Below are 11,655 nucleotides of genomic sequence, written 5' to 3'. Positions count from 1 at the left end.
GTCGGAGTTAAGGGTTTAGTACGCAAGTCCAGTATAGTAAGATAATACTGTCTGTGCGCGGTCCCGAATGAGGTGTACCTTTAGCGAGCAGTGTGAATCGTGCATGCCGTCCATGGTTGGCGGTATCTATGTAAGATTCTCCCTTCGGAAAAAAAACAGGGCGGCTCCCTCCACAGCAGCGCACACAGCCAATGGCGGCAAACACACATCCCTCACCCACCTCATAACAACACGTCTCCCGAACCACATGAAGCTCCTTAAATACAACTGTAACGGACTTCAGAGCAAGATCGAGGAGATAACCATCTTCATGGGAAGGCATAGTATATTGATAGTCCAAGAAACGAAGTTGCACAGGAATTCAACATTGTTGAATTGTGCCGGATACAACGTGCACCGTCGAGATCAGCGAGATAATGGTGGTGGCTTAGCGTTCATCACGCACCACACCATGCAGTATCGTCTTATCGAAGCAGACAGCGACCGCAGGGAAATCACCCTAGAATGTCAGGGTATTGCTATCCGGTCAGGCGATGTCGAGCTCGAAATATTTAACGCTTATATACCCCTGTAACTAGCCGGCAGGCAGGATATCACCCTGCAATAGGTGCGCTCCTCAGAGGTGAAAACCGTATGGTAATTGGTAACTTTAATGCGCAACACGATCTTTGGCATCCAAGCCTGTTAAACCATCGTAGGGAAACAGACTTGCCTGAGCAGACAGATGAATCGACATTCTGCACAATAAACGACGACGCACCCACCAGGATTGTGGGCAGCTACTGCAGCTCTCCAGGCATAACAATAGTCAGCGCTGGTCTGATAAACAGCGTATCATGGCAACCTATGCTGACCTTGGCATCAGACCGCGGAACACCGGACCTATATTAACTTTTCTAAAGCTGATTGAAAAGGCTTCGCGGAATTTAGTGAGAGCACCTTCCTTGCGCTACCCACATCAAACGACGTCCACCTTGGTGAACGTAAGTTCCGCAGAGTTGCCACTACTCCTGCAGCTCGTTTCGTACTATCAGGATGCATAACGGACCCCCGACCAAACTTCCCTGCTCAAGCGGCTGTTCTAGCCGATCAGCGTCACAACCTTCGTCAGGCCGATCCCAGAAATCCTTGTACCAGGGATCTCAACGCGGAGATTCGGCAGCTTGTGAACGTACATAAGCAGAAAAAGTGGGAAGAGCATCTCAAGACTTGTAATTCACCTCTGGTGTGAGTAATATTTGGTCAAACGTGACGTCACTGTCCAATCCCCAAAGCACGACGACAGAGTCGAAATATCTTTCGGCGGTCATGCCTCGTCGGACCCGGAGCGATGCGCGAGTTATTATAGCTGGAAATTCATACTGCATCCTCCGGCGGACAAAGCCAAGCATCGAGTGACCAGAAGGCTGCACAAACTGCCAACAACCTGTGGCCCTCTTGCTTTCACTAGCGGTGAAGTTCAGGTCGTCATCGAGAAGCCTCCAAAGCCATGGGGCCCGACGGAATATGCATGTTGATGCTGAAAAATTTGGTTCCTGCGGTAGTAGCGTAGCTTACGGGGCTCCTCAATCTGTCAATGGCCTCTCTCATCATTCCAGACATCTGGAAGATGGGGAGAGTGATCCCACTGCTCAAATCGGGGAAACCATACGACAAACGAGAGTCTTATCGTTCGATACCACTCCTTTCCCCGGTAGCGAAGACACTAGAGGCCTTGCTACTCCCGTATTTCATGAACCACCAGATTCCAGAGAAACACCAGCATGTTTTCCGTAAGGTGCACAGTACAACCACAGTACTTAACGCCAAAAACACGCAGATAACACGTGACCTAAACCTCAACCGTCCCTGTGAGAGAACTGTTCTAGTAGCGTTGGACTTGTAAACGCGTTTAATACCGTCAGCCACTCCACGCTGCTAGAAGACATAGAGGCCTCTTCTCTCCCACAGAGGCTCAACGCTGGTCGGCGAATTATCTCAGTGGTCGATACTCGTCAGAATGTTAGAGACAAATCGAGCAAACCTAAAAAATAAAACAGGGGGTTCCATAGGGTGGTGTCCTTTCCCCATCACTGTTTAACAACTATGTTTCAAAACTCTCTTAACCACCAGAGCGAGTCCCAATTGTCTCCTATGCTGACGATTGTTCGATAATGGCATCTAGGAATGGAATTGATGACTTTTATCCGAAATTAACGGGTATCTCTCCGAGCTTTCTCGCTTCTTCACTGCTAGGAGCCTAACCTTCTCCCCTACAAAATCCTCTTCGACCTTGTTCACCACCTAGACGAAGGAGCTTAGAATGCCGCTGGGAATTCACGTCGATGATACACCAATTCCGACTGTGAATAACCACAAAATACTCAGAGTAAACTTCGACAGTCTGCTCTCTTTCTCTGCACACGCAACCGCCATTGTCAACAAAGTACAGAGTAAGGCCCTCAAGTCGTTATCAGGCAGTACGTGGGGCAAAGACAAAGGAACGTTGCTGGCAACATACAAGGCAGGCCGGTTTTAAATTACGCAGAACCAGTGTGGTCGGCGGGGACCAGTAAGACGCAGTGGATGAAGCTGCAGACGACACAGAACACTGCACATCGGACAGCGACTGGATGTCTTCTGATGTCGCCAGAACATGCTCCCCATAAAGGAGCACAACACAATGCTCTTCAAGCAATTCCTAGTAGGGAGCCACAGACGTGGACACCCGATCAGACACTTGCTTGCAGAGGAGCCCTCGCTAAGGCATGTCAGAAGGCATCTTTATGAACTAACGGACGAAGTCCAGAGGTTCATAAAGTAACCTCTGGACCCGTCGGCTTATCGACAGACTCTGAGCGGCATTCACAGGTAGTCAGTCTCGAGTTATGTAGACTGCAGACCTGTGAATGTCGTTCTAGGCACATGCACCAGGTTAAACTGATACCTGAGCAGACTAGACGAAGATGTGCTAAATGAGTGTCCGGCATGCGGAGAGACATACCACGACTCGTAACATCTCTTCGTATGCCCGGAAAACCCCAAACAGCTAACGCCTGTGTCCCTGTGGACCGACCCCATTGAGGATGCACTCTTCTTGGGCGGGGTTATTGTAGCCGCTAGAACAACAACAACAATAGCAATTGTACGAATTGGTAAATATGGAGATTTTGACTCAGCGAATGGGGTACGCTACTAGTTCCATTCCTTAAACCAGACGGTTCTGTAAGAATATGCACGGACTATAAAATCACATTAAATCGATTTCTAAAAGACGTAAATCACCCTTTACCAACCTTAGATGAAATTTATGAATCACTACAGGGCGGAGTAAAGTTCACAAAGTTAGAGTTTTCAAACGCGTAGAACCAACTCAAATTAGAAAAGAAACCTCGAATGCTGGCCGCGTGGTCTACCCATAAGGGAATTTTCCGAGTAAACCGACTTCCTGTTCGGGATAAAGGTAGCGACTGGAATTTTCCAAAATAGGACGGAGAGAGTTGTGCAGGGTATCAGCGGCGGGAAAATTTTACTAGATAAAAGATGAAGGATGAAGAAGAAGGCCCGCACTTTAACTAATGGCAGTAAAAATACAGTATGTTGGATAAAGAAGGGCTAGCGATCGTTTCCTCGGTAAAAAGTCTTTATTAGTATTTAAAGGGAATTAAGTTTGTTAAGATTGTGACCTTATCATAAGCCGCTATTTTCGTTATTAAATGAATGATCTTGTATACCACTGATGGCAGCAAATCGTATGCAAAGATGGGCCTATTTCTTATCCGGTTTCGATTATGCTATCAGTATAGGAAAGGTAATGAAATCGCGAACGTGGATTTTGTATCACGGTTACCCAGGGAAGGGGTAGTCGACGGCAGATATGTTGAAGTAGGATATCTAAATTTCATTGGCAACGCCACCTTTCCCGGAATTTTTTTTTTCAATTAAGGTTGAAACGGAAAAGATAGTACCTTAGCCGTGGTAGTTAAAGGTTCGTTTGAGAAGTTCAAAGGAAGGGACCAGGTTGCCTACAGAGGATTTTCAATTCGCTCTAGGTAACTCACGGTGCAGAAATGGGTATTGCTCTGTGGTAACGGAGTAGTAATTCTCAAATCTTTGCGTAGTTTCGTTTTGTCATAACTTCATTCAGTATATGAAGGAATAGTAAAAACGAAAAGCTGGCAAGGGCCCAAGGGTCGTAAGGGCCCCTGTGTGCGCATTCACGTTAATTTTACGGGACCAATGAACGATTTCTATTTTTTAATCGTAATTCACCCTTTTTCTGAATGGTTGGAAATTGTTAACCCCAAAATCATGTCTACCATGTTCACTATTATGATTATGTACGTTATTGATTCTGTAGATACGGTAATCCGCAAAAAATTGTCAGTGACAATGGTAGTCAGTTTTGCTCTAAAGAATTTAAATTGTTTTTGCAAAGGAACGGCGTGAAGCATATTTTAACCGCTCCGGGTTACCCAGCAACCAATGGGACTGCAGAGAACGCGGTTAAAACCTTTAAAAACGGGTTAAATGACATATCGAAACATTGCGAGCAGTATAATCGCGGTATCAACCTTGATTGGGAGTTTGGCAAAATACTGATAGCAAGTCGTGCGACAAGCATTGTACAGCGGGCGAAACCCCAGCTAGGTTGTTTTTTTGAATCGCGAGCTAAATACTACATTCGAACTAGCAAAACCTTTCGACGTAGTTAAAACTTCCGGTAGGGACACGCTTAACGATTCGGACGTGGCACGAATGTGTAATACCCAGGAAAAACAAACGAAACGAACAATTTCTAAGCCAAGACGTTTAGGAATCGACGAGATTTATGATTAAATTATGTTTAAAAATGTTTTTTTTCTTCAATTCCTTTTATTCTTCTTTTATTATTATTTTTTATTCTTTTAAATAGAATTTAAACGTAGTGAACGTATGTAAGCTAGGACAACTAATATTTGCGAAACTAAATTAATGTGAAGAGTATCTGAAGTTGTTTAATATGAATATGTAAATAACTTAGTACGGGGGTGTAGTAGTGTAGACAGCATTTCCCACAAGAAATTTTTTTTGCCGGAAATAAGAAAACTTGTCGCTCTCACAAACAAATTTTTTGCCGGCAATATTGCCATCGTATCGATTTCTTATTATCAGTCGCTCTACAAAGTACGCCGCAGGCAACTCGCCTGGTCGAGTCGTTTTCTTATTACCTGAATGAGTCGTTTTATTATTACTACAGGCGCTATTTGAATAATAATTTCTTGCACCAATTTTATTCTTTTTTAATATGTCATATGTTTTGGAACACAAACTTATAATTTGTAAACGAAATTAACTATTTTCGTCGCTATGGAGCTTCCTATTTTTGCAACCTTGACTTGGGCATAAATTATATGTTTTTGAAGAAGTTCATTTGACGCGAAGTTCATCAGTTTGGGAATTTTCGAAAGCATATTCTTAAAATGACATAAAAGAAATAATGTTGCCGATTTATTCTAGGAATAGTTACAGGGTCTTACCGAGCATATTGTGTGAAAGACTGAAGCCCACCGCCAATGAACTGATTGGGCCTTATCAGTGTGGCGTTAGACCTGGCAAATCCACCATAGACCAGGTATTCACAATACGCCAAATCTTGGAAAAGACCCGCGAGAAAAGGATCGACACTCACCACCTATTTGTCGACTTTAAAGCCGCTTTCGACAACACTAAAAGGGGTTGCCTATACGCCGCTATGTCTGAATTTGGAATCCCCGCCAAACTGATACGGCTGTGTAAAATGGCGTTGAGCATTACCACCAGCTCGGTCAGAATTGAGAAAGACCCCTCCGAGCCGTTCGCCACTAAACGGGGCTTCCGACAGGGCGACTCCCTTTCATGACTTGTTTAATCTGATGTTGGAGAAGATAATAAGAGCTGCAGAACTGAACCGCTCAGGAAAAATTTACTACAAGAGCGTGCAATTGCTGGCTTATGCCGATGATATCGACATCATCGGTAACAAAAACCCCGAATACTGTTCTACTTTTTGGTTGGATAAGGAAGCAAAGCGAATGGGTCTGGTGGTAAACGAGGACAAGACAAAGTATCTCCTGTCACCAAACAGTCAGTGCATTCGTGCCTTGGCACTCATGTCACAGTTGACAGTTATAATTTCGGGAAAATAGAGAGCTTCGTTTACTTGGGAACCAGCATTAACACCGATAATAATGTCAGCATGGAAATCCAACGCAGAATCACTCTTGCCAACAAGTGCTACTTTGGACTGAGTAGGCAATTCAGAAGTAAAGTCCTCTCTCGACGTACGAAAACCACACACTGAGAAAAAGGATTAGTTTCGATAACTAAAGATATTTAGTTCCCGAATTTTGACAATATTTGGGAACTGTTACCTAGGATTGGGAACTATTAACTACAAAGTGATGGTAATTATAACTAAATATATTAAAGCTTCTAGTATTCATCTACGTTGTACCAAATCGTTAATTTAGTTGAAGTGTTTGGTAAATATTAACAAATATTTATTTGAAGCATATTTCTACAAATTCCTTTCAATTTAGCGTATGGTTCATAAAAGGATGTCATTAAGCTCTCCTAATACAGATAAGCTTTCTTTCAACACATGGTTTAGTCATAGTTACCAAGTCTTAGTTGAGGTAACCACGATTTGGTTTGAGAGCGGAACATATTCATGCTTGTGCGCCACCCCTAAATAATGCTCAGCGCTCTCTGAGCACATGTGTGTTTCACATACGAAGAGCGCCAGCCAGTGCTGCCACTAGAGAAAAATTGAGTGAAGTAGATTTTGGAAAAAAGTGGAGTAGATTGAATAAAATTGAAGTAGTATACATTTTTGAAAACAAAACAATATAATTCATTTTATTTAATAAGAAAAACAAAAAAAATGACATTTCATTTTAAATATAGATACATATAATAAAATAAACATACAAATAATAATATAAATCACATTTCGTTACTATGATAAGTACATATATGTATACAAATATGTTAAAATAATTTTAAATTTTAATTAGTCTTAATTTTTTGGTATTTATTTATGATTTCTTTGGGTGGAACCCAGTTTTCAAATTCAAATTCTGACATTATTTCTTTAATTAGAAGTATGGAACTCACTGTTTCTACGTTAAGACAATTTCGGATAGCCGTTTTATTTAATTTCATTTGGGAGAATACACGCTCCGTGGGAGCACTGCTATGAGGCAAGCAAAGTAAAGAACTTATAAATTGCCGCAAATGTGGATACATGTGCTCTCCTAAACTATTTTTTACTTTAAAAACATTTTGCCAAAACATTTCAAGAGTCATCTCTTCCTCGGAAAATGCATGTAATAATAAAAGTCTCCATTCTTCATTAATATCTTCAATGTTCATATTTCCAACGAGATTAGGGAATATATTAATAAGTGGCACAAGGCTTGGCCCTAACGATAATGGATCAATTATTTGTAGTGCTTTCAAAACTGGGTCCTTAAAATTTATTCTTTTTAAAATTTGCTTGCTTAGCGAAATGTAAAAACGTAAACAATTTTATTGCATAGAGTAAATCTCTTCCGCGGTTAAAGTGCCTCCTAGAATAAACATTTCAGTTTCTGCTCCAAGATAGAGATCTTCTAGTTTTTTGTACATTGTACTATCTTCTATAGTATCTTCACTTAATGATTCAAAATTTAATAGGTTTATGTGCATGAAATTGTTTAAAATACTTTTTAAATACAATTTTAATATTTTTAAGAGCTGATGGAAGCGTGGTTCTGTTGCCTGAAACTCTAAATTTATTTTATTTACGTTTTTTAGACTGCTGCTTAAAAACAGCAAATAGCATTTATTTAACGGTGTCATTTGTTCTAAGATTTTTTTAGCAATGTCATTATTTTCCTCAAAAGCAGCGCTAGCCAAATAAGTTTGAAGAGCTGGCCATTGTTCTAACACTCTTACTATGGCGTGTTCCAAACTAAGCCATCTTGTGTCAGCTCTTTTTAAAATCTTATGCTTTTTTAAGTCAAAGTAATCTTGAAATTCTTGAAATTCCACTTGCCTCTTACTACTATGTGCAAAAAAATAATAAATGTTTCTTACTAATTGTTCTATTTCTGGAGGTATGGTTTTCGTGGCTGTTGAAGAACATAGGTGCATTGAATGGCAAATGCAGCCAATCACATAAAGATTGGGGTTCCATTCTTTTAATAAGGTTTTAACACCTGAAACGCCACCCATCATTACAGCGGCATTATCAGCGGCAAATCCAACAACATTTTCAAATGGTATTTTCAAATCAATAAACAATTTTTTTAGCGCCTCAAATAATGATCATGCATCACATTTTTGTACTTCAATCAGTCTTAGAAAACGGTCTCGAATTTTGCCATTTTGTTGATCAAAATAACGAGCAACTACTCCTAGGCATTTTGAGGTACTTATGTCAGTAGATTCGTCTATAATAAGCGAAAACTTATTGTGTCTTAAACAATTAGCCATATCTTCCATAAAATTTTCAGCCAATACACCATTAATTGTCTCTGCTGCTTTGGTTCTACCACACTTTATTTCTTTCACTATTTCATCGTTTCTGGCAACACTCTTAATAAGACCAATTAATGGTGTAATCAGTGCAAAAGGTAAATTGTGAACACACAAAAATAATATTATTTTCAGCTCCGCAATTTTTATTTTTCGAATTTTCGATTCAAATGCTTGCACTTTTTTATTTTGGTTTATTTTCGGCTGCTGCTTCAATGTGCATTCATTTTTTTTATGTGACTCACCATAGCCATGTCTTTCAATATTTGTTTTATTGTTAGAGAGATATTTTTGGCCAATTTTGCAAAATGCTTTGCCTTTGATGTTATCTAGCCAACTTAAATCACGCTTCCATTCCTCTCTGAAATGTTGTTTATATTTTTTTTGTCGTGATGGAAAAGTCGCTGCAGGCTCATGGTCGTCAGATTCCGAAGAAGAAATACTGTAACAGTTACATATGTACATATGTATATCTTTTATTAAAAATCGGAGAAAATGTTTGATAACAAAATTTACCAATTGTCTAGACAAGTCCTTTCTTTTTGAGGAGACGAATCACTTGAAGATGAACTGCATCTGCCACTGTAAAAGTCAATTGACAAAACTTGATATAGCCGCCATTTTGATTTTCATGTGCTTTTTTATATGTATAAAACACAAATAAATTTGTTCAATGATATACTAACCCTTCATTTTCTGGATCTGAATTTTGTGCAGGTAGCTCCTTTTGGAAATAGCTGAAAAAGAAAGTTGAATTTTAAGTTATTCTTTCACATTACAAATTGAAACGCACCATGCAGAAATACTTGTTTGCAAAGTTAGATTAAAATAAACATACATACCTACTTATTAACCTGTTCTTCGTCGGTGAGCGTATTCCTTTGCTAAAGATATTAAAGAATTTATAATTAATAATATATTTATATTTTTTATGGAATTTATTGCACTACTTACCGATTCATCTTGCACATCACATGTCCATACGTTATTAACTCACAACAATTTGACAGTTCACGCAATGACACTTTTACAAAGCAAAAATAAAGGGTTGCCATTCCAGCGATGAAAAATAGCGTTTGCATATGTTCAGTGATTAAAACCACTATTTTCATCGTAATTAAGGGAATAGGAAAAACAATTAGGTAATATAGGGAAAAAATTTTAAAATTTGAAGCAGAACAAAAAGTGAAGCAGATTTTTGGAAGAAGGAGTGACGAAGTAAATTTTGTGAAAATGAAGCAAAATACTTCGATTGAAGTAGTAGCGGCAGCACTGGCGCCAGCTGAGCAATGCACACAGTCCCACTTATTGAATCGTTTGAATGTGCTAGTATGCCGACCATTGCATAACAACGATTCATTGAATGAGACTGTGTGCGTGGAAAACATTGCTCCGCTACCGCTATTCGTATATGGGTAAAACACGCGTGTGGTCACAGAGCGCTCAGTAAGCTATGGCATGTCGATCACTGCGCTAGGTAGAGAAAGAAAAGTGTGTGCTTTGACATGCCCAGACTTGTTTGTCTCAGTTTCAGCTTTGCCATCGCCGCGAGTTGTTTCGGTGTGCGCATAGTTATTTAAAAATATAAAGTTTGATGCAAACCGGTGTTTCTCAGTGGATATATAATTCATTTGAATCATAATTTGAAAGTATCTATTTAGCCAAGGAAAAAGCTAAGCAGTATACGTAAACCAGCACTTCCAGCCAGTGATCGGAATTGAAAAAAAATTTTTGTGGTAGAATCTGGAAAAAAATGTGGTAGATTTTAAAAAAATGTGGTAGATCTCAGGTTTTGGATCAAACTTTGTACACAAATTAAAAATATTCTGCAAGGTTTCAATTAAACTGCAAACAATTTATTAGAATCTAAAAAAAAATAACTTTAGTACAATAAAGTGCAAGATTGAAGTTGCTAAAATTTTCGTTGAGTTTTGACAATTTTTTTCCTAGACAACGTAAAGCAGTTCCTTCCATATCAAGATATTTTTCGAACATATTTTGAAAGATTTCTGCAACCTTGGTAAGTGCTGCCAGCTTTTCTTTTTATCACATCACGATGTGGCGAACACGTTCCAGAAACCGCTACTTGGGATTTGCCGATTTTGACAATTCTCAAGTAAAAATAAATAAAGCGTTAGAAACTTTAGATGCTCTGAAATATTCTAATACTTTTTCAAAAATCGCTGTTTTTAACATTTTCGCTATTAATTCTTTTTTATAAATCATATATTTTGCAATTTAACACAATAAAACCATGTTTCCTATCGAAAAATTGAACATTGAGAAAACTTACTATTTTACGGTGTATTTTGTCCTCCCATTCTGTTTGTTGTTAGTGTTTTGTGCTGAACAATTTTTGCTCTTAAACTTAAGACAATTATGTCGAGCAAAAATAAAACTACTTAAAAACGCGAATATGTGGTAGATTTCAGACTTTCTGTGGTAGATGTGGTAGATGCTCAAAAAATTGGCACATCTACCACAATGTGGTAGAAGTCCGATCACTGCTTCCAGCAGATATTGACCTGGGTCTTCGCACGACAGTTCCTGTTTCATCGTTTCTTTTTAGGAGATTCTTACGTAAATATGTATGTATTTTTATGCTTAATATATGCAAATAAAAGACGAAAGTAAACACAACAACCATCGAGTAAATTTTTATTTGTGTCAAACTGAAACTCTTTTCCAATAATAAACGGTTAGCTGATTCAAGTCTACAGCAAGTTCACAAAATTAATTGAAAACTTGTATCAACCAAAGCATTGTTTATATTTCCTCAACAATGATTTTATTCAACTAACGATATTATCCAGTCAAGGGAGTCGTTTTGTAATTATTGACAAATATACATTTGTCCCAACTAGAAGTCTCAAGTAAATTGCAGACTTTCGTGAACTAGATATTTATTTCGCCATATCCAACTATGCCACTTGGTCACTATAACCAAATCTGGGTAATTATAACTAAACCTTTTTCTGAGTGCACTCTATAAGTCACTCATCATACCCGTGCTGATATATGGCGCAGAAACAGAAGCGACGGCGAGTACCGCAGACGATGGAATGATGAGCTACACAGAGAAAAAGGGCTACTTTCGACAACTGAAGATTTTTAGTTTCCGAATTTTGACAATAC

At 39.1% G+C, this 11,655-nt stretch overlaps 1 protein-coding gene across 3 annotated transcripts; it reads right to left on the bottom strand.

The window, feature by feature from the left end:
• Positions 1-7,065: 7,065 nt before the first annotated feature.
• LOC118734808 lies at positions 7,066-9,637 on the bottom strand. 3 transcript variants are annotated; one of them, XM_036464492.1, is made up of 5 exons: positions 9,475-9,637; positions 9,363-9,404; positions 9,207-9,257; positions 9,037-9,102; positions 7,066-8,962 (listed from the first exon to the last, which is right to left on the bottom strand). In XM_036464492.1, exons 1-5 carry the CDS (start codon positions 9,630-9,632, stop codon positions 8,311-8,313), a joined length of 969 nt encoding a protein of 322 aa, XP_036320385.1. In that variant the 5' UTR covers positions 9,633-9,637; the 3' UTR covers positions 7,066-8,310. The 3 variants fall into 3 exon arrangements, 2 of the variants coding, with proteins under 2 accessions (XP_036320385.1, XP_036320386.1); XR_004992445.1 differs by having other exon boundaries at positions 8,649-8,962; positions 9,037-9,124; XM_036464493.1 differs by lacking the exons at positions 9,363-9,404; positions 9,475-9,637 and having other exon boundaries at positions 9,037-9,124; positions 9,207-9,350.
• Positions 9,638-11,655: the final 2,018 nt, after the last annotated feature.

This window comes from Rhagoletis pomonella, unplaced genomic scaffold (genome assembly GCF_013731165.1).
Source record: "Rhagoletis pomonella isolate Grant_MI unplaced genomic scaffold, Rhpom_1.0 Rhpom_scaffold_00002, whole genome shotgun sequence".
NCBI lineage: Eukaryota > Metazoa > Arthropoda > Insecta > Diptera > Tephritidae > Rhagoletis > Rhagoletis pomonella.
Note: the sequence above shows the minus strand (reverse complement) of the source record. Positions and strands in the feature narration are given on the sequence as shown.